At 32.9% G+C, this 27,239-nt stretch overlaps 2 protein-coding genes across 2 annotated transcripts; both read left to right on the top strand.

The window, feature by feature from the left end:
• The first annotated feature begins 5,454 nt into the window (after window positions 1–5,454).
• On the top strand, window positions 5,455–15,408 carry LOC140049816 (uncharacterized). Its single transcript, XM_072094765.1, has 12 exons — window positions 5,455–5,495; window positions 9,132–9,213; window positions 10,283–10,402; window positions 10,593–11,144; window positions 11,492–11,648; window positions 12,283–12,386; window positions 12,996–13,211; window positions 13,686–13,861; window positions 14,021–14,110; window positions 14,917–15,096; window positions 15,287–15,346; window positions 15,379–15,408. Exons 2-12 carry the CDS (start codon window positions 9,195–9,197, stop codon window positions 15,406–15,408), a joined length of 1,704 nt encoding a protein of 567 aa, XP_071950866.1. The 5' UTR covers window positions 5,455–5,495; window positions 9,132–9,194.
• On the top strand, window positions 15,391–26,561 carry LOC140049574 (uncharacterized). The gene is made up of 11 exons (XM_072094474.1): window positions 15,391–15,532; window positions 15,820–16,008; window positions 16,784–16,945; window positions 17,029–17,304; window positions 17,657–17,749; window positions 17,925–18,144; window positions 18,339–18,362; window positions 18,648–18,674; window positions 24,124–24,414; window positions 24,824–25,150; window positions 25,332–26,561. Exons 1-11 carry the CDS (start codon window positions 15,443–15,445, stop codon window positions 25,625–25,627), a joined length of 1,995 nt encoding a protein of 664 aa, XP_071950575.1. The 5' UTR covers window positions 15,391–15,442; the 3' UTR covers window positions 25,628–26,561.
• The last annotated feature ends 678 nt before the right edge of the window (window positions 26,562–27,239 follow it).

Below are 27,239 nucleotides of genomic sequence, written 5' to 3'. Positions count from 1 at the left end.
GAATAGTTAGTCCTAAAATGTATTAAAACCTCCAGCCAATGTAGAAACACCAACAGCTTATGTAATAAATAACAAGGCCATATACATTGCTGCAGTCACGTGCTCAAGCTAGTGTTTACCGACCAACCGACTGGCCGACCGACCAACGTAGTGAGCTGTAAAGTCAACACAAGCTACGATGTGTGGTATGTTGAACTCATGCTTACCTCATCATAACACCATCACTCTCTCTGGTCAATACGGCACCCGATGCGATATTCGCAGATGGTCTCCCATCAAAGAACGTAATAGGGCCAAATTATACTTCGGTGATCTGAAAAGATTATTACTGGAAAGGAAATCAGAGTTCATGTATAAATGTACCATACTGTACATTTAGCGTCAGAAAACTTTTATTTTATCAAGGCCATATACATGGCTGCAGTCGCGTGCACAAGTTAGTGTTTACCGACCAACTGACCGACCGACCGACCGACCAATTGACCGACCGACCGACCAACCAACCAACCGACAGACATAGTGAGCTGCAGAGTCGCGTTGAACGCGACTAAAAACAAAGTATAAGTTAAAATAACTTGTATATTGCTGGTCTATCTCCAAAATAAGCACTGGTGTTGTTTACAAAGGAAACTTACAGAAATTACCTATAAACCTATTAGTATTACTATTAGGCAATCAAAACAATTTCGATCCCAAAAAATGACCGTCATAATGATCAAGTTGAGAGTGTTTGTCCATAAAAAAATCAAATAAATATAAAAGAAAACTAGAATTTAATTCGTCACTTTGACGAATTATAGGTGATCATTTTTATCATTTTAATAAAATTAACATTTTTTAAACATGCATGTACGTTAACATACGATCGTTAAAAGTTGATGTACGCCATCCTATGACATGATTGCATATACACTTATAGTGCTGAGTTCTACCTATGTGTCATACAATATGTACAGTACATACTGTATATCTATATACAGTGTAGCATAGGTGAAATAACGGGACTCACATCGTGTTCTAATTTTTTGGTATGATGGAATTTTCAAAATAAACTCGAAGATGACAATTTCGAAAGATAATGAATTGAGCAAATAAATATAAGGATTGGAAGAAAATTTGACACGTAGAAGCGCAATGCGCGGTCTTTGAAATTTGTATAACTTTGACTAAAGAAATTTAAAAACTACTTTTTAACTTCAACTGGCCATATGATAACATCACAACATCCGATAGGCTTAATTTTAATATGAATTCATATCTACATTTCATCAGCTTTCATAATAACTTATAATCTTCAAGGTCACCTTTAATTCTGAAGAGCTATAAGATATTCAAATGTATGGTGTAGCTGAAATTACACGACCTAGGTTATTCAAGTTTTTACGCGTGATGACGTCATCAAAATAAAAATGTTGACAACTCATTAGAAGAATAATTAATTGAGCAAGCACATACTAAAAGTTGTGCGAAAATCGGGCTCAAATAACGGAGATGCGCTCTATTGAATGTGATAACCCACACAAAAAGAAAAAAATTCCTAATTTTTAAATTCAAGTGGCCATTTGTATGACGTCATACCATTTTGTACGTCTAATGTGTATATACATTTGTATCTACAACTTATTGGCTTCCATAATAAGTTAAAAAAATTGGGGGTCATCTGCCATTCTGAAGAGTTATATTCATTTTAAAAAGTCCTTATTTTTTACCATTTGTAGCACTTTTGTACAATTAGTGTGCGCATTTTGTCATTTTTAACGTGCTCGTATAGCGTTATTTTAAGTCGGAATGGACTCAAAATTGGTGAATGTACTAAGGATTGTGAGTAGAATGTGATTTATACATCAAATTTTATTTTTTACGCATTTTAAGAATCGTGCGCACAAAAACGCATTTTTGCGCAGTAATTTTTTGAAACGCGCAAATGGCCTAATTCATGCTCTAAATTGATCAAAACCTAATTTTGCCCGTTTTAAATTTTTAACGCGCGATTTCACGTGCATGACCTTGAAACGCGCAACTTTTTATTTGCTAATATTTTTACCCTTGACCTGAAGTTTACCTCTAGTGAATTTCATTAATATGTCATAATGAATTATGGAGATATGATTGATAATGTGATTTCACAAAATGGCGTATAAATGACGTCACGGATGAGTGATCACGCTGGAAAGCTGATTAGGATTAAGTTATATTATTTGAAAGATATTCTGAAATTTTGGTAATCATTGACATTAAACTTTTTGAGATAATTGTTACACAAAATAGTGTACAGAAACAATAAAAAGAAAAATAAAGATTTCATACAATAACAATAGGTGATCATTTTAGAATATTTTATTCTAAATGATCACCTAATTAAAAAAAGAAGAATATGTGGTCTGGCCGGTGTAACCAATCAATAATACTTCTTAGAAACACACATGTTAGGTATATTACTTAAATGATTTAATATATTCAATTCAATTGTATACAAAAATAATGAATTATTTGTACCAATACACAAATACAAAACATTCATTTGTTTGTATAAAACACCCACCTATTATGCCTACTACTAGCTAGGCTAGGCCTAGTGTTCTAGGCTAATTCTGTATTTTGTCAACGATTCCACTTCTATATATAAATTTACGTAAGGGCAAAATTCGATAAATCGAGGTTAATTTATAGAATTTTTACTCGATGGTATATAAAGTTGGTTCATACTTTCGGTACTGATTTTAACCATCTGATATAACCCTGTTTACTAATTAAATTGCGGTAGGTAATTAGTTATTGACGATTAAAACGAATTTAGGTTCAACGATTTGCTCCAAATTGGTATATAAAGTTGGTTCATACTTTCGGTACTGATTTTAACTATCTGATAGTAGATGCTTAATAGGACAGCATTTGAAGGATCATAAAGTGATTGTTAATCCCAGTAAAATTAATTCATGTTTTAGTATACTTAGGAAATGCAAAAACAAATTTGACTGTCTTATCTATGAAATGTTGTATATCAGACAATTAAAACCTAGTCTGAATAAACAAAGTGACTCTGTAAAAGCTAAGCTTTTCATTTGACAGGATGTTAGACAATAGGTCTTTTGTTATTTAAACTTTGACCCTTGGCTTGTGCTACTTAATTAGTTGTTGTTTTATATTTTATTCATTGGATTTGATAATGACCCCATGATGGAGTCGAAACGTCGTTCTCTTTTAAGCGTTATTTTTATATTATGATATAACCCTGTTTACTAATTAAATTGCGTTAGGTAATTAGTTATTGACGATTAAAACGAATTTAGGCTCAACGATTTGCCCCAAATAGGGGTGTTTTCCAATCGTGGTATACACTGTCTAATGAATGTCCATGGAAAAATACCCGCACACAATAATACGATGATGCTTCGCATTTTCTTATCTCCTCCTACGATAATTGTTTTTAATAGCTGAAAACCGGTTGAACCGCTCGAGTACAGCATCATAATGTTGAAGACAGGCCGATTTTCTTTGAAAAATACTATTTTGATAGATTTAATATATGTTTATACAAATGTATTGATTTGAAATGAATGGAACATTCCAATCTCTGTTCCACAAGTGTCTATTCCCTCAGGCGTCGTAAAGGCAAGTACTGTAGGCCTATACTCATTACAGAAATTCGATCCATTTTTTCACGCCGCTGCTGCTCTAGCCCGCTACGTCACACGAGATGACTCATTCATTAGATGAAATCAAGCAGCTTTATAGTACAACACTTTGACATTTTTGTTAAAATGGAAACTCGACTATAATTTATAGGTACCACCTGTTGAATAAAAAAAAACGGCTGGGAAAAGAGTCTAACAACAAATCCCAAAGCATTTCTGGTATTTATGAATCCCATGATATTACTATAATTCGCTGTCAGATAATCATTGAATTATTATAAAAACAGTTCATTGAAGTTTTTGTTTGTAATAGGATACTTGAAGTATCTGGGCGTGATGAAGTGACCCCCAGACTTGACCTTAGCAATAACAATAAGCGAGCAGCGTTTTTTGTAAGAAATATTTTTGTTTCAATCTGTGCTGCAGAGGTTGGATATAGATTTTTTTAACGGATAATGAGCTAGCGTTTTCAGTCGCCGTATATTATGTACAAATCTTTATTATTGCAGTTAAACCACCCACATCATCACCCTTCCCTCACTGGCATGAGTAGCGTTGTAAAGCCAGTAGAGGATAGGCCTACGGTGCATCACATGCCCTAAACGCAGAACAACTTTGGTGGGTAGGGTAGGAACCAACTTAAGTATGAATTGGCCTTAAGAAACAATTGAAAACCATTAGGCCTACTAATTAAGTTGAGTTAGATAATTTAATATTTATTGACGATTAAATCGAATTTATGATTTTCCACGAATAGAGGTGGTTTTCACAAATTGTTTTACATTATATAAACATATACACGTCGTAGTGATGTCGGGAGTGATGTATCGTTACATGTACTGTACTATTTCAATCGACTAGGACGGTGATAGTTTCAACAAAGTATTACATCGCAATGTTTTACTGTGTTTAGTGGTATATTATTTGTAAAACATAAAAACAATTAATATTTCGTTACTACATGGATAAAGAATATATTTAAAAATTTTTCCTCTTTGCACCCATCCTCTTTCCCATCCCTCAACCCTAATGTTAAATACAAAACACAAATTAACTTTGTTTAAATTTGACTTAAAGAATTGGTCTCATTTTGTGACAAGTTTCTCTTTCGGAAGTACTAATTTTAGTTCAGTACATAAATCACAATCACAGTGTCTATTTATTCGTTCCTGTAAACGACATGTATTATATTGTCCTGCGGTACGTACATTTGAAATCGCCAGTTTTTTAACGCTGAAATTATTATGTATTCGAGAACCATCTGTGGGCACGACCTAGATGGTACGCGAGCGAAGCGAGCGTACCATCTAGTCTTGTATAATTACTCATATTATAAATTAAAATCATATAAACCTAATAAAGTGTCAGTTCCGCTGCGTTGGACTATACGCTTTTCGTACAAGAAAAAAAGGAAAGTATCACACGACCGTTAAATAATATGATCTATTGAACGCCATGTGACAATCGTCCAATAAAATGACAAGAATATTATTTAGGAATATTATAAAACATTGTTATCCCACACTGGAAAATTCCATTGGTCATGGTAGAAAATATTTAAACATACACATGAAATTACAAAAAAAATCTATCATCTAAGAGACCATTATACAAATCTAAAATACATTAAATAATTTACAAACTGCATAATCATTCAAGAACAGTAGGCCTACACTAGTAAAACTCTATATGCACAGTCGTTGGTGTGCATATGTGTAGTTTCAAATGCTTAGTTTGATGTATTTGAACAGGAAACTATCAATATTCTATTTCCTTCATGGTGTTGCATGCATATTGTGGGGCATTATTAAAAACGGAACGAAATGGACTAAAGGCATAGTTCTTGTTTCTCAAGAAAAGGTAAGCCCAAATAAAGCAATTTCAATTTTATTAAGATTTCTTTATTATATTAATACCAATAGTAGTAATACATGTTTTAAACATTGAGACATGTAGGAAATTAAAGCAAATTTAGTATTTTCTTTATGGCAAATAACTGTTAGAAGCAACGTAACCTTACTGCATACTGTGGAAACATGAATGTCCCTTTCTGTCCCTGTACCATGTATCTATATATACATTTACGTAAGGAAAAAATTCGGTAAATCGTGCGTTATTTCTAGAATGTTTACTCGATGGTATAATAAAGTTGGTTCGTACTTTCGGTACTGATTTTAACCACCTGGTGTAATCCGGGTTTACTAATTAAATTGGGTTCGATAATTAGTTATTGACGATTAAAACGAATTTAGGTTCAACGATTTGCCCCATATAGGGGTGTTTTCCGATCGTGGTATACACTGTCTAATGGATGTCCATCTTGAAAAACACCGCACACAATAATACGGGGATGCTTCGCATTTTCCTATCTCCTCCTACGATAATTGTTTTTAATAGCTGAAAACTGGTTGAACAGCTAGAGTACAGCATCATAATGTTGAAGACAGGCCGATTTTCTTTAAAAAATACTATTTTGATAGATTTAATATACGTTTATACAAATGTATTGATTTGCGATAAATGGAACATTCCAAATTATTTGGTTAAACCAATTGCCTCCATGGTTTAACACAATTTATGTGCCCTTAGAGAATAAACTTAAAACCTTAAGATATAGTATTGCAATAGGCCTAATACCTATTAACCAATTTTGGTCGCCATTTGAATCGCAAATTTCTTACTGTGAGTGTTGGTACTGTTATATATAATAATAAAACATATACAAATAAACTGTATTACTGTGAGTGTACGTGTGGGAGACCCCACTGTTAGATTATAAACACATAATATACAAATAAACAATATTACTGACAGTTGCTTCTCAACGTTTGTATTAATTAATAATTACAAAAAATATAAACGTAGTGGTGTATCGTCACATGTGACAGTTTTAACAAAGTATTAAATCGCAAATGTTTTATATGTGGTATATTATTTATAGGCCTATAAAACGTAAACAAATATTTCGTTGCTGAGTTGATAAAGAATATATTTAAAAATTGTTCCTCTTTTCACCTTCCCTCAACCTTAATGTTACATACAACACAAATTGCGTTTGCTTAAACGAGTCCAAATCAAACATTGGACTCATTTTGTGACAACTTTCTCTTTCAGAAGTAATTCCCAGGGTGCTACTATTAGTTGACTACATAAATCATCGTGTCTAATTATTCGTTTCTGTAAACGACAATGTATTATAGTCCTGCGGTACATTTGAAATCGCCAGGTTTTTTTTACGCTGAAATTACTGTGTATTCGAGAACGTTTATCTGTGGGCTTCGCTCGCGTACCATCTAGTTTACATTAAATTATTCTTATTTGAAACCTGTAGAATTAACGCCGAAGTGTAAGTTATTCTTACAAACTAAAATAAATGCAGAATGTCTTGTTTCTTCACAAAAAAGAAAATCCTTTTGTTAGTATGATTTAAAAAACAAAAATACGTAACCATTGCACCAATCTTTCTTCCACAACTTTGTAGTGTGCATTTAGCCTATTTACACTTAGGACTAAAAAAAAAGGTAAAAAATATATATATATATATTTTCCGGGGACATTTTATGTAGGGGCATTTTACAGTAGGCGGAGGTTTCTACTCTCGGAGTACCCTCTAGTTTTGTATATTTATGTAGCGATCCCTTATACTAAATTTGAGTATTAAGAGACTTTTTTATAAGCTTATACAATGCTTTACTTACTTTTTGTATTTCGATGTTTTTTAAGGGGCAACTGACTCTTTGAGTTATAGTAATTGTTTGCTTTAGTTGCCCCTGGCCATTGTGCTTTGTTTCTGTTCTGTTCTGTGTCTGTTTTTTGGTCGAATAAATAAATGAAATGAAATATATTTACATTTAAATTAATCTTAATTGACGCCAGTAAAATATTAACTTGTGAAAACAAAATACTCATGAAAAAATATTTCTTCTTTTTTTATTGTAGTTTTTCTTCTTTTATTAGGAATACATTTATTATATACAAAAATAAATAAAGTTACCCTCGGGATCGTTTAAAATGATAACAGACGCGCCTATTTTTGTACGTTAGAATGTAGGCTTAATAAGTAGTTTTCTTAACTGGACTAAGTAACACAAAATGTAGAAATGTCCACAATATCAAATTGATGAAAAAATGTGAAAACAAAATACTCATCAAAAAATATTTCTTCTTTTTTTATTGTATTTTTTCTTCTTTTATTAGGAATACATTTATTAGATACAAAAATAAATAAACCTCGGAATTATTTATTTATTTATTTATTATTATTTATTATTTTATTGTTTTATCTTTATACTGGGTGACCTCTTCAGTCAAAGACTGATCTTCCAGAGGGCCCAGTTGGTGATCAGTGGCTGTGGTGTACTAATACACCGGGGTAACCCTCTATTCGTCTCGAAAGATGTACTAGTTACTACTTTAAAGTGCACACGAGCAAGTTGTGTACACTGGACCTACGGTTTATAGTCCTTATCCGAGAAGACTCGTTCTACCACCAGAACCATGGAGTGAGTGAGCCTCGAACCCCTGCCGATGTTTTGGCTACGTGATTACGGTTTCACTGTCTTAACCGCTCGGCCACTCATTCACATCGTTTAAAATTATAACAGGCGCGCCTATATTTGTACGTTAGAAGGTAGGCTCAATGAGTAGTTTTCTTAACTGGACTAACACAAAATGTAGAAATGTCCACAATATAAAATTGATGAAAACTCTTGAGAAGCATAATCGATATAACAACTCGTTATAAATGAAATTATTTCAAATTAATTAACCAATTTGTTACAAATGAAAATACAATGAAAATCACGTAAAAATATATATACAGCCTACCGTATCTAAAGCATTTTTATAGTATTATAATAACGTGCATTAGAGTCAATGTTATCACCATTAGGTATGCCTAACAGACAGAAAAAAAATGTAGATACTATTGATGGACATATTCTTTAAGGAACCGGCAGCAATTTAAGAGCGTCGTTTCCTAACTTCTAGGAAACATTCCATTAAGTAGATGACTCAATGTCACAATAATATAAACAATCTGCAAAAACACGTTCAACATTCAAAACCAAATTGATTATCCATAAAAATGCCAATGTGAGTAACAATAATAAATTGTAAATTGTAATTGTAATTGTAATTGTAATTGTATTGTAATAAATATATTTATATTATAAATTGTGTATTATTGGATATTTAAATTTAAAAAAATATAAAATTTAAAAACATTAATTAAATTAAAGTTTACTATTTATAATTTGATCTTGTGTTGTACAATTGTCATTAATTGTTTTAATGGTTATGTATAATGATTTTTAATGTTTTTTACTTTGTTTTTTTTGTATGTATCTATGATAAGGTGTGGCAGTAACATACTTCTTTGTATCTCTATGTCGTTCCTCGACCAAATGATACTCATTTTAATGGGTTTGTAATTGTAAATACTATTATTGATGTTGAATTGAATTGACTCATATTTTGTAATCTTTTATTTGACAGCGAAAGCGAGAAAAAACATAAATAGACCATCTTGTGCAAGTCTCACAGGATTTGTCAGTGGATATGGCGACCCAGAAGCAAGGTAAAGTAGTTTGTTGTTCATTTGAATTATCAAACATTATCTCGTTTTTATTATTATACACATCTTTCTATTCTTATGTTGTGTATTAATTAATTTTAATTTGGCACATGGTCATTTCTTATTGCATAATCCCTGATAGCCGATTTGTGAAACACCTGGAACGATATAACTATTAACCCTTGTTCTCACCATTTGATTATGTGTGGTGAAGTCCTTTTTATGGTCTCCTATTCTTATCTTAAGAGCACGTCCCTTTTCTCCAACGTCTTCTGTTTTAATTTAAACTTTCGGATGAACCAGACCATTTTTTAAATTGATTAGTGGTAAATAATGTATTAAGTTTATTGTGATCATCATGTCTAAGAATGATTGATATTTTGTTCCACGATATTATCTCTGTGGTGTGTGATTATTGGATTGGTCGGAATGCTGTTTGTTATTAAATCATGTTTTCATGATAATGATATTTTGTTCCCCGACATTATCTCTGTAGTGAACGTGATGCTATTAGATGGGTCGATGTTATTTACCTTATGCTGTGGGAATGTTTGTAAATAAGGAAACAACGTCAAATTGGGTCATCAATCATTATCGATCACTCTAACCTGTTTAAAATTGTCTGCCAGTTCTTTTGAATTAGTTACATGCTATCCGTTAAATCACACCAACTTTGCCTCGGAGACGTAATAAAATACTGAATTATTGTTGTCCACAATTGGTCTTAGTGGCCAATCTGGTTTTTGAATTATGGGTAACAGTAAATTCTAGGCACTACTTCAGCGGTAGGGTACACAATACATAATTAATGTTACCCTCGTCACCACCGATAATGCCTATTTTTACAAATTGATATTAGCAAAATAGATTGTGGAAATAATGGTAATTGTAATTCTTTGTCAAATTTAAAAATAATGTGCTCATGACAATATAAATATGGACATCCAAACGTAAAATATAGACTAGATGTCATTTTAAATGTTACGCACGTTACATTATAGTACTTTATAATTAGTTCATTTAATAAATGGCATTTGTATTACTATATTTTTAAATTATTTTGTTATACCAGGTAGAGGCAGGCCTAAATACAAAATGACTAGCAACCAACGAGGAATATGCCTAATAATTAACAACATTAGCTTTGCAGAAAACTTGTCAGACAGAACTGGTGCTGCAGTTGATGATGAAGGTATAAGTTTCATTAGTCAGTGATTTAAATTATATCTGAATATCAAAGACATTACAAGTAACGTGTTTAGAAGAATGAAAGCAATTAAACACAATTCAAACATCAAAAATATTCAATGTCAAAATAAAAGACTTTCATAATTTAATAAAGTAATATTGTGATAATGCTGGTACTGTATGTTTCTCAACAGTTGAGCTGGAACGTGTTTTTACATATTTGGGATTCATTGTCGAAGTGAAACGCGATCAAACTGCGCAGGAAATGACGGATGTGATGGACGAAATGCGAAGACGAGATCATTCACAATACGATTGTTTTGTCTGTTGTATATTGTCTGACGGTAGACTTGGAGAAGTTTTTGGTAGTGATGGAAAAACGTGTAATATGTTACAACTTGCCAGTAATCTCCGAGCAGATAAATGTGAAAGTCTTCATTCCAAACCAAAAGTATTCTTTATACAAGCTAGCCGAACTAAGGAGAAAGATGATTCGTTTGACAACATTCCCAATGATGTCGATTTCCTGTTTGGATACTCTACGGCACCTAAAACCAAAGAAATGAGCAACACCAAAAGTGGTTCGGTTTTTATCAGAACCCTGACAAGAGTTTTAAAAGAACGTCATCAAACTAATCATATTCTAGACATGCTAACACGTGTGAATAGAGAAGTAAGCCAACTAACCGGCTGTCAAGTACCATCTCCTCAGTTCACTCTAACAAAGGATCTATACTTTCCTGTAGGTGAGTCACATGGAATTCTGCTGTAAATTAAAGCGGCCAGCTTGTCTCTTGAATCAATCAAAACGCCGTTTCTTGTGGCACATATCGACCCACACGCTTACACGTTATAACTGGTGCTAAATTAAACAATCGCAGATACAGGGAATAATAAGTAATATAAATAATAATAAATAAATAAATAGCTAAGTCATGGTCAATCAAGTCAAACGCCTTGCTATAGTAAATTTCGAGTGATTACTGTTGCTTGTCAAACATTGTTGAATAATTTATGTAGATAGTGTAAACGAAGCAAAATATTTTTTTTTCATGAATCTACCCAGCATTTTTCCTTTTATTTTCACTATTAGCTCCATGGGAGATACAAGCTCGAGGACCAGAAGCAGTAAAGGCATTCAATGAAGCACTGCTAGAAGGGGAAACTGAAGTTAGTCAAGGCAGAACTATTTTTGTAGGCCTTGAGGGAGTTGGAAAAACTTCTACAATCAATTCCTTATTAAGGAAAAGGTAAACATAGCTTTTAAACAGTCAAATAAATTAAAAGTGTTAGTCGAGATTATATTTGAAATATATTACCCAATCAACAATGTGTTTTTACCATATTTTTTTTTCAATCAAATATGTTTTCACTAGTAAAAACACTAAACTTTCTCAATTATGCAAACGCTGACAATTTATTAAAATAACATTCATGTTATCCTTTTTGTAGTTCAAACTTTGTAAACAAGATTATTATTTTTAAAAAGTTTTGGCATCTCCAGCTTCATAATGTATACTGTGTTGTATTTTTAGATGAATTTCCACATAACACTTCCACAAACCATTATTCAATTACAATTCAACATATTCACTTGTCATACATAACGTAGTATTAACAAATCACGTGATATATACAGTAAAAGTTTAGTTTAATATAACTGTAATTTTAAATTTTAGTTACCGAAAAATGATGTGGAACTTAAGTTTGGTTATAATGATTGCCTGCATGTGTACTCTAAACGCATGATAATACTTAGTTTTGACAACATTTATAATTTATTTCCGTTATTTCTGTGATTATTGAGGTTTAATAATTGCATATTTTTACTTGTTTGTTTTTAAGTTATATATACTGTAATGCAGTAAACATTTTCTTTTACAGTTTTAATCCAAAGCATGACATTACCGATGCCATAGCAACAACAAGGGTGTGCACTCAAGAAAGTGTTGATGATATCATTTTGGAAGAAAAATCACAAGAGACTGGTAAGTATACCGTACAACGATACGTAACAAGCTTTCAAATATTGCAATCTCTTTTTCGGTTCCAACTTATAATTACACAGTGGCACTTTGCATCGATACATTGCGTTGATACATTACGTCGTTGTGTCCTAAGAACCATGCTTTAGTCTTAAATTACGTGCACAAAATGATCTGTCTGCAAGAGACGTGTGCGCAAAAACGCGCGAACAGAGCGACATCTTATAACAATAATTTTAATTCTCAAACTATACTACCTGTAATACTATAACTAGGCTATCCACTTTTCTATTTAATTGTTCACAGTTTTTCGGAAAATGTTCACAAATGTTGACTAGCAGGTATATTATAATAGTTGTGCACATAACTTTTATTTTATGAACTGATGTTGCCGACCGTAACTACAGTACGTCGATTTTCTGAAATTCTGAATTTAATTGTACATTTAAAAACAATAAATGTGATTTAATGAAACTTGACACACACGCTTCACATTACCAGCAAAAATGTGAACATAATAGTATTTTCGGGAGTATGTATTGATAATGAAAATAATAAGTATAACAACAATACCAAGACTTATAATAAAGAAACAAACACAACTTTTTAAAGCTGAAGCTTCTGACATAGGCCTATACGAGAATGTCATTGCAAGAGAAGTGGTAAAACGGGTGAAAGAAAAACAAAATACAACAATATCCGCAGAAAACGATTTAAGAGAAGAACAACCTGAAACCCTTTTAACAAATGCTACTGTAGAATCACATGTTGAAACACAGTTAACACAAAATCCAGACCTATCCACAAAAACAGATGAAGAATGTGGAGGTAAGTCTAGTGTAATTCCATCCCATAAAATTACATTCGTTCGAAAATTAATACTATATTTGAAACAATTTAGGCAATTAGATTCTTGATATTTGGAATCGCCTTTATCTAGCTACTATGCATACAAACTACAAATATGCAAACAAAGAGAAGTATATACTCTTTCAATGATATAGAAAAAGAAATCTAGCTAAAATGTAAGTGTAGTAGAGATATTGAGTTCTAACTCATAACACAATTGTCTCATTCCTTACGTGTTGTCCTTGTTTTTTCTTTAAACACAATATCAAGGTTATGTGTGCGTAGAGTTAACAGTGCAACATCCGACTGAACTGCACTCGAGCGGAGGCAGTTTCCTTTTGAACCCATAGAAAAAAAGAACATAGTACATGTAAAGCAAATGCGCAATTTTGATTCATATTTGCAGAATTTGAAAAGAATTAAAATGTATAATTTTATTAAATTATAAACTAGAACTGGCATATGAAGAAGGGAAAGAAAAAATGCAGTCAGAGATTCCTCCTAACATCCATAAATTATTAGAGATTGAGTTTCAGAAAGAAGGGAGTGACAACCAGGAGTCTAATAACAAGTTTGTGATGAATATTTGGGACTTCGGAGGACAACCAATTTATCATGTGATACAGCGGGTAAAGTATTTTCTCTTGTATTCACATAGAATGTGCTAGACAGTGTGCAGTTCGCAATTGCCGCGCACCATTAAACAAATCGAGTACATTTTTTTATACACAACAATACACATCATTTGTAAAATTCAATTAATAATAATAATAATATCATACCGGTAGATCTTCATGGTTTCATTTGCTGTTATTTGTGTAGTATTCAACCTGTGTCATGATCTGGAGGCACCAGCTATGGTCTTGGACCCAACAACTGTAAGGCGTAGCATATTTTGTGCTTGTTTAGTTATTTACTGTATTATTTGTAATTGGTCACAATTGATAATTGATAAAAACATAACGCCTATTATTTGAGGCAGCACTTTGGTTATTCACAACAACATGTTAAGCATACAATGACTGATTTAGAAATCCATATTTCTCTTAAACTTCCACTTCTCTAATTGGTCTTGGCACTCTATTACCATAGGAGATCCCACTACTTTAATTGTCTGGATGTTTTGTCACTCTATTCATACTTTTAGTTAATAACTCTGAAATTTGCTATTGAGTGATGTTGTGTTTCGCTAATATGAGTTGTGCCATTCTCATACGAAGAATGTTTACCACAATCTGACAGTATAGATAAATACAGGTTTTTTTTGTTTAAATCAGGGAAGCCTCTACCCTAGGTAGGCAACAACTTTTTTTGGAAGTACCCATTGTTGCATTTTGCAAATTTCTTATCCAAAACAATCCGGCGAGTTTGGTTACTCTTAAATCTTTTAGTAGAGTCGACCAATGAACAAGTTTTGAAATATTTGCCGGAAATGCGGCTGTTATTAGGAAATGCAACAAAGGGTACTGGGAAAAACAGCCCTAAAGACGTTCAGTTGTGGAATGTAGAATAGGAATGCTTTTCTCAATGATAACCCACAATGACTGACTTAACCTAAAGTGATAGACTGTGATCAATTTCACTTTATTGTAATGTATTAATAATCAACTAAAATGGATATACCTACAACTCTCTTGGAAATACAAGTCTCAAACTTATCTAACGATGTTAATTTTGTATTTAGGGTAAAATGTACAAACATCGAATGACAAATCTAGATTTCATCCTTTATTGGATTTGTTCAATATACACAAACAGTAGATCTGACGCAAAGAAAATAGAAGGTCTCCTTTGTCCTCATGTATTATTGATAGGTACACATTTAAATGGCCTTAAAGGTAGTGAAGCAGAAAAGAAACGCAAGGTAAAATAATAGAGAAAGTATTTTTAGATAGTATGTTTTTATTGTTAACAATTGTCAAACTGAAGAATTGATTTCATTTTTGTTTTGATATTTTCAAAATCTTGTCAAAACATCTTTTTACCGCCACGTGTTTATATTATGACAGTACATTTAGATAATAATGATGACACCCTGGTTCACTTCATTACAGCTTGCAGAAATAAAGAAAACAATCCAAGAAGCTCTAAAAGGCAAACCATACAGGGCAATGGTGTGTTCAATTATTTTTACAATTGAAAACAGTCTACCATTTGCCAAGAGCAACGGTTTTAACATCATCGAAAAAATACTTGATTTGTCCAAGAAAATGATCCGTACTTTGCCAATAAAATGGTTACAAGTCCAACAGGAAATCCAAGGCTTAAAGAGGAACTTCATCTATATACCAACTGCTAAGGTAGAAACAAGCATATTTTTCTAAATAATGTTTATTTTAATTGTGCCTATTTCCAAGTATTTGTATTTTTAATATTTTGTATGACAAGTTTGTTGAACTATATCAAAAACGTATTAATATGTCATTACACAAAGCACGAATAGCATAAACAAAATATACCAGAAGTTTAATAAACGATGATTAGTACAGTATAACAGTACTCAACTATACAATATCTACAATTGTTATACCCACTAACCTTTTTTAGATTGTCTTTAATTCATTTTTCACCAATTTACTTCTTTTAGATCTTTGATTTGTTAAACAACTGTAGAGTAACAAAAGATCACAGAGTTCTGCTTGAGTACTTACATGACATTGGCGAGATTCTTTACTACCCCGATGACAATAATCTAAAAGATATAATTGTTATAGATTTGATGCGGCTTGTTGACGTGTTTAAAACAATCATCACTGTTAAAGATCCAGAGTTTCAGGTTAGGTACATATTATGAAAGATACACAGTTTTCTAAAGCAAAGCTTGTGTTGAAATTGCCTCACAATACAATAGTTAAGAAACAATTTGACAGTAGAACATTTCTGTGCAAAAAAAGCACTACAAAATTCTAAGCTAAATCTAAATAAATTCAAATTATAAATTAAACTACTGTAAAAAGTCTATCTTGAATCATCGTTCAATCTATGCCGAGAAGCATTCACAGGCAGGGCTCTAATATTGGACGGAGATTAGAACAGTTATAGACGGCGTGTACAGCAGAGACTCGAATTTTCATAAGAAGCAGCAACAATCAATAGCGCCGTTTATCGTACAACGTAGTGCCGCTCATTGTTCATTTGTACAAAATAATGAACGACAAATGATGCGTAGTTAACCAATGAAATGGCAAGAATGCAATCAGATGTGTAATAAAGCAATACTGAATATGTTGTATTCCTTGTTAAATGGAAAGAATATTTCATTTGATGAAAGATTGATTGCTCTATTTTTAACGCGGTTCCGCCTCGTTGAAAATAAAGTAGTCAATCTTTCAAATCATGAAATGTTCTCAACAAGAAAAAAAGTTTGTACGTTTGTTTATCATACTTTATTTTCTATTGTACGCATGGGGAATCAAAACGACTGAACTTTTACTTAGAATGTTGTAAACTAGATTTGGTTAGGGTTTTGGTAAACTAGCTGTGATATGGAAATCTTTCTAGTTACTCATAATTGACATGGTGAAACTAAACTTCGTTTTTAACCATAATAGGACCCAGACATGAGTGACGCTTGGGATTATCTTGAATACGGTATTTTAAAAGGTGAATTGTTGGAACATCTGTTGAAAAATTTCAAAGAGTATGTGACTTTGAAGGACTTTGTGTCTCTCATGCAAAAGTTTGGTTTAATGACTGAACGAAAAAGTACAAAGGTATTTATAATACTAAACAAAATTTTTTTCTGTTGAAACTCGTATTTCCATTTTCTATTCCTTAATTATTGTTTTATTTACAGAATGGCGAACGCATGTTCTATGTTCTACCACGTTTGAAACCAGAAGCCAAAGGACTACCACAGTTTGAAGAAAAGCGTGCAGTTTCTCTCTTTCATGATTTTGGTAGATATCTTCCAGATGATCTCTTTCAAAGTGCTGCAACCAAATTCATTGAAAAATTTCAAATGGAAGATTATGAACCTCAACTCTCCTACGAGCATGTAGAAATGAATATTGATGCTGATCATCTAGTTATTCTATATGTTGCTACCATTAAGCATTGTCGTATGTTACAGGTAAATATTATAATCGGTACTATTATACTGCATACTGTCAACAAATTAGGACTGACTTATCATATATTGTGTAATAGAAACATGTTAAAACTGAAAACGATACAACTTAAATCTATTCTACACATTATTGTAAATTAAAAAATGTTTCTTAAACAGCTTAGTCATATGTAAAATAATAATAGATTCAAATGTAATTAGTATTCAGTCAGTTGTATGGATTATAGAGGTCAAGAAAACTCATTCAATCTTCTACTAACGTGTGAAATAACAAGCTCTTGGATACAAAATATAGATTTACAGTGATTGTGCCAAACTACCATACATAAGGTTCAGTTTTGGGTTTTTTTTTCAGACAACAATAGTAAGAACTAAGAGTTTCACTGCCTGTCTTCCAGAACAACAGTGTACTGAAGATGACAAGCCACTACCTGACACATGTAAAAAGGTAGGCATAACAAAGTGATACATAACAGCTTATTCTAATTTCTTTTTTTATATTCTAAGAACTCTTTATATTCTCATTTTTGAAACTATTATTGGACCATTCTCAAATAAATAAATTATAGCACAAGTAATACATAAAAAAAAAATGAAAATAACAATGATACTTTATGTGTTAGGTTCTTTGTTTCCTTCAAGAAGAATTGAAAGTGTTTAGTCAGAAGGATGCGCGAGGTCTTGAAGTAAGGATGTGCATCCCTTGTACATGTAGTCCAAACATTCAAAATGCTCATATGCACAATATTCGCAAGTTTGACAAAGATGAGTTACCTTGTAGAAGCAATAAAATGGAAGTAAAACTTTACCGTAAATTGTTTGGCGAAAATGTACTACCAAAAGGTAATTTAAATGTACTTTTTATTTGTGTATTTATTATACACATGATTAAAACAATTAAACGTTTAAAAAAAAAATGTAATGTTATCGGCCATTATGATTTCTTTACAAATTTATTTTTTCAACTGCAGTAAAAGAAACTATAAACAGTAAAACAACAAACAATTTACTCTATAATTATATTTATATTTTTATAGATAATTCCAAGTCTCAAGATGATGGTAAGTAGTGTATAGAGTAGATAATAATAATTACAGTATGTGGTTCTGATTTAATTAGGAAAAATTTACAAAAATAAAAAGAATGTGTATTCTGTAAACTTACGTATGTCATGTTAATTTGTTTAAGTTGTTTAATATTTTTATAACAATTTATAATCATCCAAATACTGTGCTGTGCTATAATAATGCTCTAATCCACCGTTTAGTAAGCAGTATTATACTTCCCACGTAAAATAAATGAAGGTAGTAGGTTTTTTATGAATTTATATTTATTTATTTTTGTAGCTATATCAACAAAGTCTCATCTCAAAGGTAAGCAGTTTCATAGAATTTTGAGTATTACATACAAAAACAACAAAACAATAATAACTCCAATACATGTGAATGTGCATCACAAAAACCAAGTTTCCAGTAAAATAACAAGACCATATACATGGCTGCAATCGCGTGATCAAATTTGAATTAGTGTTTACCGACCGACCGACCAACCGACCGACACAGTGTGGAGTCACTGCATTCCGTTTACTAATTTATGTAACAGGTACGTGTTCTCAATTATTTGAGCATCTAACTAGACCAAAGCATTAATTTACAATTAAGAGTATACATTTTTCTCGAAAAGTAAAGCCTTTTAAACATGAGGATTGAATGAGCATGTTTGTAATTTGTTCCAAAGAGAAATGGTTACATTATGTAAAAGTAATAATAATAATAATAATAAATGAAAACTTATATAGCGCCGGTATCCTCCACCCATGTGGCGCTCATGGCGCTTTGTGCATTAACAACGTGCGAGAACATCAGCGAATAGCGACGTCTTTAGGTTGGTCTTGAAACTGTTTAGACTAGTTGAGCATTTAACTGTTGCTGGTAAGCTGTTCCATACACTTGCGGCCGCAACGTAAAAAGATCTCTGACCCCACTGATTTTTCGCTCTACGCTCTTGAAGAAGGTTTTGTGACAATGATCGTAGGCCTCTGCGGGATGATTCGTAACGATCCACAAGGTCAGATAAATAAGCAGGAGCACTGTCATTTAGGATCTTGAATACAAACAACGCAAGTTTGTACTTAATACGTTGTTGAACAGGCAACCAATGCAAATCCATCAGGACAGGAGTTATGTGAGCGTTTGATTTTGTATAAGTTACAATTCTAGCTGCCATATTTTGCAAGCGCTGCAAACGTTGTATTTGAGATTTTGGTAAGCCAAACAAAAAGGCATTACCAATGTCAATTTTAGAAGTGAAAAATGAGTGTACAATCAATTCAGCTGTTTTCTTGTTAAGATTACCGCGAATACGACCAAGGTTCCTAATCGATATGCATGCTGCTTTGGATACAGTTGTTATTTGTGCTTCCATAGTGAGATTACTATCCAGCATGATTCCCAGATTCCGGACCACCGATGAGGGAGCGATGTTAGAGTTTCCGATTCTAATATGTGTGATGTTGATTTTGGAGATGCTACATTTAGACCCGACGATAATAAACTCTGTCTTTCCATCATTCAACTTTAGGTAATTTGTTGTCATCCAATTGCGAACATCTTCTATACAGGCTTCCATCTTACTGATTGCTGCAGCAACATCCCTTTGCACTGGATTTACTGACACATAAATCTGTGTATCATCTGCATAGAAATGGAAATGTAGACTGTGTTTGCGAATAATGTCACCAAGGGGAAGCGTATAAATGGAAAACTGGCCAGGCCCAATTACTGACCCCTGTGGTACACCATATTCCAGGCAAGCTTCATCTGAGAATGCATCATTGATACAGACTAGCTGACGTCTTCCTGTAAGATATGACTGGAACCAGTTAAGAGCAACACCATTTATGTCAATGCGATTTCTCAGACGGGTTATCAGTCTTTGGTGATCAACTGTATCAAACGCTGCTGACAAATCCAACAACACCAATAGCGTTATTTTCCCATCATTCATTCCTTGTAACAAATCATTCTGTACCTTTAAAAGGGAACTCTCCGTGCTATGACATGCACGATATGCCGACTGGTAATTCTCATTTAAATTATGCTTTTGAAGATATGGAGTAATGCGTGATGTCACTACACGCTCCAGAGTCTTTCCAAGAAAAGAAAGATTCGACACCGGGCGGTAATTTTTCAGCGTGTTATGATCCAAGTTTTGCTTTTTTATTAAAGGACGAACGTGAGCAATTTTCAGTTCATCTGGCACTATGCCGGTATTAAGAGAATGGTTAATGATTTCCGTTATTATTGGAACGACTGCGTCTATACACTTCTTCAGTATAGAAGTAGGAACTGGATCTAACCTGCATGATTTTGTTGGTGATTTCATCAGAATGTTGCGGATCTCATCTTGAGATGCTGGTGTAAATGTTGTGAGATGCTGATGAACAGCTGTCACAGGCTCATTAAATGACATGTCATCAATCTTGAAGTCGTCTCTGATGATCTTGACCTTGTCTGTGAAAAACTGACAGAACCTGTTCGCAAGATCTAAGTCAGAAAGACTATCTGGGAGAGGTGATACCTGGCGATGATGAAGGAGTTGGTTAACAATTTTAAAAAGTCCTTTCTGATCTGCTGCATGTTCTTCACACAAGCCAATGTAGTAGTTGGCCTTTGCCTTTCTTACCATGGAATTGACATTCCTCTTCTGTGCAATGTAAGCTTGACGATCTATTTCCAGATGAGAGATTCTCCATTTCTTTTCAAGCTTACGCTTTGTTCTCTTCTCAGCATAGATGTCACTGTTATACCAACTAGTGTTTGGTCGGACCTTTACTGTTCTCTTTTTCGGTGGTGCGTGTTTGTCAAGAAGTTCACTCAAAGTGGTGACATATAGTCGTACTTTACTTGATAAATCAAGATTTGAGAGCGAAGTTCCGAGATCAGACTGTGTGATATCTTTACATAATGTCTCAAAATTTATAGCATTCCAATGACGAGTTTCGATGGATTTAGTGATTACGGGTGGCTTCTTGATAAGGAGATTACATGTGATTGCATAGTGATCTGATATACCATCAATGACATTAAGGTTTGAGAAAACAGGAGGATCAGATGAACGAGTGATCAGCAAGTCTAATGTATGACCATGTCGGTGTGTAGGTGTAGACACATGCTGTTGAAGACTGCTTGCTACAAGTAGATTCCGAAAATGAATTGCATCTGCATCATTTGGCATATCCACATGGATGTTAAAGTCTCCAACGAATAGTATGGGAGCCGGCTTCAGTGATCAACCAAAGTTGAGAATTCTTCAGTGAAAACATTTAGACTGCAACCCGTTGATTTGCTTTGAGGACGATATACTGCTACGAGGAAAACTGAGGATTCATTGCTGACTATTTCCACATTTAGCAGTTCAAATGATTTTGGTAATAATCCCGTGTCATAACATTTAACCGCTATGCTTTCCTTGTAAAGAAGTGCAACTCCACCACCTCTTTTAGTACCAGCACGGGGAGCATGTTTGAGAGAGTATCCGTTGGGTGTAATATTTCCTATAACTGATGTGTCTTCTGGTTTAAGCCACGTTTCCGAAAGGGCAACAACATCCAGATTATGTTCGATAACGAAATCCACAAATTCTGTTGTTTTGTTCCGAACGGATCTTGTATTAATACTGCAAAATTTAATATTGTTTTTAGATAAGAGAGAGTTTGATGATAAGTCCAGAAATGATAGATTGTTTTTAGTGTGTTTGTCACGCCCAGCTCTTGTACCACGCCTGGTTTTTCTTTTTGGCCTCCTTGGTAATAGGTGGATACTACAGCTACTGGAGTTCAACTTAAAAGATTGTATAATTAAGCAAGATTCTTCAAGAAGTTCACAGCTGTTATTGTTGTTGGTTACACAGCCCTGTAAACCATGAAGAAACTCAGAGCTATAGCTAATTAGCATGACAACAACAGATCTTCAAGCATGAGGTGTACAAGGTCATTTACATAACAATATGCACAGTCAGATTGAAAGTACAGGGCTAGCTTCCCACTGATGCTAGTAGACCATTGTTCTTGGGCAGTGATGAGTTTGAATTAAAACAATAAAGGCACAAGCAGGGCCTAGCTGAACTTCAGGAAACAACAAGAAAAACGACTGCGATTTACTCCAAGATACGATTATTTCCACATAAGAAATTTGTGAATATATGGTGCTCAATTTGCTAATCCAGCATCCAGTAAAACTTATTTGATGAAAAAAAACCATCTGCAAACAGATACGAAGTTGTTATGCACAGAGCAATATAGAGCCGCCACATGGGCGCTGCAACATTCCTCTCCTTGGAATGTGCGTTAACCATATATCTATATATAAATTTACGTAAGGGCAAAATTCGGTAAATCGCGCCTTACTTCTAGAATTTTTACTCGATGGTATATAAAGTTGGTTCGTACTTTCGGTAGGCCTACTGATTTTAACCACCTGATGTAACCCTGTTTACTAATTAAATTAAGTTAGATAATTAGTTATTGACGATTAAAACGAATTTAGGTGTAATGATTTGCCCAAATAGGGGTGTTTTCCGATCGTGGTACACACTGTCTAATGGATGTCCATCTTGAAAAATACCCGCCACAAAAATGCGAGGAGGCTTCGCATTTTCCTATCTCCTCCTACGACAATTGTTTTTAATAGCTGAAAACCGGTTGAACAGCTAGAGTTCAGCATCATAATGTTGAAGACAGGCCGATTTTCTTTAAAAAATACTATTTTGATAGATTTAATATACGATTATACAAATGTATTGATTTGCGATGAATGGAACATCCCAATCTCTGTCTGCCAGACTTTGGTTTAACACAAGTAGGTAAATTTATGAGCCCTTGGTTTAACACATACAGTAGGTAAATAAGTATATGGGCCCTTTGAGAATAAACTTGAAATACGTTGACAATACTGTAAATACCTATTAACTATTTTTGGTCCTCATTTGAATCGAACATTTCTTACTGTGAATGTTCGTACTGTTAGATGTAATATAAAAATATATACAAATAAACTGTATTAGTGAGATTGTGGATAGGCTCTACTGTTAGATATATAAACACATTATTATAATTATACAAATAAACTTTATACTGACAGTTCCTTCTCAACGTTTGTATTAATTAATAATTACCAATAATATAAACGTCGTAGTAGTGTATCGTGACATGTACTTTAATATTTCAATCGATTATGACAGTGACAGTTTTAACAAAATATTAAATCGCAAATGTTTTACTGTATTTAGAGGTATTTTATTTATAGGCCTATAAAACATGAAAAAAATATTTCGTTACTGAGTGGATAAAGAATATATTTAAAAATTGTTCCTCTTTGTACCTATCCGCTTTCCCATACCTCAACCCTAATGTTACATACAAAACACAAATTGGGTTTTTTTAAATGAGTCCAAATCAAAAAATAAAATCTGGACTCATTTTGTGATAAGTTTCTCCTTCGGAAGTAATTCCCAGGGTGCTAATTTTAGTTGACTACATAAATCATCGTGTCTATTTATTCGTTTCTTGTAAACGACAATGTATTATAGTCCTGCGGTACGTACATTTGAAATCGCCAGTTTTGTTACGCTGAAATTACTGTGTATTCGAGAACCATTACATCTGTGGGCACGACCTATGGTACGCGAGCGAAGCGAGTGTACCATCTAGTTAAACAAAATTGTTGATAAACGACTTTACTGACTGAGAAAGATATTGGAATTGGCAGTGGCTTTTAAAAAGTAGGTGCTAATTTGTGGAGATGTATTTGCTATCTAATCTAGGTTATGTGGATGATAAAACAATTAGAAAGGTAGCTGAGGAGATCCATGACTGGAAAATATTTGGTGTTCGTTTGGGGATGAGTTGGACTGAAGTAAAACATACATTTGGTAGGGAAATGGAGTCAATTAAAGCAGCCGAAAAAATGATGAAATGTTGGAGGACAAACTGTATTAATGAACTGAATCAACTTGAAGTAGTTTGTATTGCTCTTATTGAACATGGCAACAGAAAACTTGCTTCCACGTTTATAGAGGATATAAAAGAAAAATCTGAAAGTTTAAAAAATGCAGGTATTCATGTTGAGATGTATAATTTGATAAAACTTTCTGAAATATGAATTGTACAAGCAATTAGTTTGTTCACATGTTTTTCTAAGGCAGTGTACAAGTACTTAGATTTAGTACTGGTCCAATAGACATTGTATACTCTTATTATTGGCACCGTAGTAAAGCCAACCTACTTGTATAATGTGTCCAGTTGAACAGGTATTACAATTAGTTTCCGCTCCCAGAAAAAACCCAAATAATTCTGTATAAATTATTGTAAAAATTAAATTAAGAACGAACAAAATGTGAATGGAAGTCCGTTTGAAGATCCATTTTTCTTTTTAACATGTATTAGTCTCACTATTAGAATTTGAGAAAATATTTTAAACTATCTAACTGATGCTTTTAATCTTCCAAATTATAATTTATCTAGATTGCTTTGATGACCAGGATGTCTTATTTATCTGCGAGAATTTAAAGTCAGAGTGGAGAAGGCTAGCAGTGCGACTTGGAATTGAATGGAGAGACATTATTAATATTACAAACAATAACTATGACGTCAAAGACAGCATTATGGAAGTCCTGATATCTTGGAGAAATAATCAACCTTCAGACCAGATTCCTATAATGATCAATGCCTTAAGACAACAAAAATGTGTTGCTCTCAGCGATCTTCTTTGCAAAAGACATGCCTATAAATATAATGAAGGATGTTTAGGAAAACTTGTTTTATTTACAGAACAATTAGGCCTAAACGAAGGTTGGTTAATAATGGTCATATGTTTCTTTTGACTAGCCTAGGTGTGTGGATCAATGATTCGTCGGTAGCTTTCTTGTAATATATCTTTAAACTTTTATTTGACTAATTTTCTACTATGATATTATAAAGTTTTATAATTAAAAATATATACAAATCTGATTCCTTTGCTTTATTTCCACAGGATTTTTAACAGACTTAGCAATCTTAATAATTTCTGAAATGATGGACGAGCACTGGAAAGATTTTTGCACAAGGCTTCTTATTGATGATGCAGAATTATGCCAGATCGCAGTAAAGTTTCGCAATGAAATTGTAGAATCAACAACTGATGCACTTGTACGATGGCGAGAAAGACAGGACAGCAGCGTGAACCAGTGGGCAGATGTGAAGAAAATATTAGAGGCTATGGGAAAAACGCATATTGTTGATGAACTAGAAGAAAAAAACCTTAAAAAGTTGCCCCTAGATATGCGTTAAATGGCGACCAAAAACGATGGCAACCTACCATATGATTTAATGTATGTAGGAACTTTTAAATAATCCGAACGTGGACGCCGTTAATTTTAACATGTTTTGAGGTGTACATTGAATAAGAAGACCGAGGAAGAACACGATGCGCATGTGCAATGCCTCAAATAATGAAATCATTTCGAAGTCATAGTCGACGTGACTGACTCCTATAGTATACTTTTTTGATCATTTAATTTAATTATTAACATATAACTTATTTTAGAAATCACCTACCACTTAGGTATTATTTTGTATCATAAATGTATATGGTTAGCCTATTCACCGATTTATTACTGAAGTATCCTGTTAAAGTTAAATTAAAAAACATACTAAAGAAATCAATTGAGCCAAGGATGGATGACTGGAACTTAACTTGGTTTAATAAGGTACAAACAGTAACAAAAAATATTTAAAAAAAGTAATTCCTTAAAGAATCCTATGTAATATAAAATAAAGTCAAATTGTTACCTTTGTAAAGTAGCACAAATTATATTTTATTATATTAAACTAACTATATTAAAGAATATTGAGAAAATATTGCAAACTTAATATTACACAGTCGATTAGAAGAAAATCTAAACATTTGACAACTGCCAACCGTTATTAATATTGTTCATGTTAAAAACCATGCATTAAATAACTTATATAGCTTTTTTTACAATTTACGAATCATGTATAAAGGTAGAAGCAAAAATAAAGTAATTTTCACATTTTTTTAAAAATATGGAAATAAGAATTAGAGGTAAAATGTACAAGGTTATAACGTGATATATTGTGGTATTATAATACAAAAACATGTGATATGATATGTGCAATATGATAGTTACGAGAAAAATAACTAAAACAAAAATGATGAGAAAAAACAATTAATAAAGGAAATTATTATAGATGAAAAACAATTCAGAGTGTTACGTATTTTTATTTGTTAGCATTATTGTAATGTATGATTTTAGGTTGAAATAAAAGTGGTAGGCTTACTCGCAAATGAAAACATTAATGTTATTATTCGTAGTATCTATAAGCATAAAACGCTACAAAATAGTGGTCGATTTTCGAGTGTGATTGCAAATTTAATTTAATAATTAATATTCACATGTAATACCTGTACTCCCTTAACCTATTTTTTTTTTTTTTAGATTTGTTTACGTTTCAGTTACACTAAAAATATAAATAATAATAAAGTAATGATAAGATTTCCCGAATAATCGAAATCAAAACGGATAGTTGTGTAGGGTGTCTAGAAAACTCAAATCTAGAAAATCAGATCTCAGATATATCTGACTTTTCTAGATCTAGAAAACTCAGATATCTGACTTTTCTAGATCTAGAAAACTCAGATATCAAGATCTGAGAACCCAGATCATCAAATGGATCGTTCCATTATTATCAGATGGTAGCTTGTTTGAAATACTACAGTAGGCCTATTATACGTTTTCTTACTAATAATAATAATTATTGTAACTTGTAGTAGCGACCTGTATGTTAAAGAAATACAGTATACACCTTCAATGTAGGCCTAGAATTTAGGCCTAGCCTAGCTAAGCAAACTCAATTCAAGGCTCAACGTGTCGCTATCGCG

This window comes from Antedon mediterranea, chromosome 5, assembly GCF_964355755.1.
Source record: "Antedon mediterranea chromosome 5, ecAntMedi1.1, whole genome shotgun sequence".
Classification (NCBI taxonomy): domain Eukaryota; kingdom Metazoa; phylum Echinodermata; class Crinoidea; order Comatulida; family Antedonidae; genus Antedon; species Antedon mediterranea.
Note: the sequence above shows the minus strand (reverse complement) of the source record. Positions and strands in the feature narration are given on the sequence as shown.

Excerpts from the sequence above, each read along its gene's own strand:
- LOC140049816 (XM_072094765.1), top strand. Across the intron at positions 10,403-10,592 it reads TGCTGCAGTTGATGATGAAG|TTGAGCTGGAACGTGTTTTT; the intron begins GTATAAGTTTCA and ends GTTTCTCAACAG. Across the intron at positions 15,347-15,378 it reads GCAAACCATACAGGGCAATG|TCTACCATTTGCCAAGAGCA; the intron begins GTGTGTTCAATT and ends AATTGAAAACAG.
- LOC140049574 (XM_072094474.1), top strand. The coding sequence starts at position 15,443 with ATGATCCGTACTTTGCCAATAAAATGGTTACAAGTCCAACAGGAAATC. Across the intron at positions 18,363-18,647 it reads TTCCAAGTCTCAAGATGATG|CTATATCAACAAAGTCTCAT; the intron begins GTAAGTAGTGTA and ends TTATTTTTGTAG. Across the intron at positions 24,415-24,823 it reads TGAAAGTTTAAAAAATGCAG|ATTGCTTTGATGACCAGGAT; the intron begins GTATTCATGTTG and ends TAATTTATCTAG.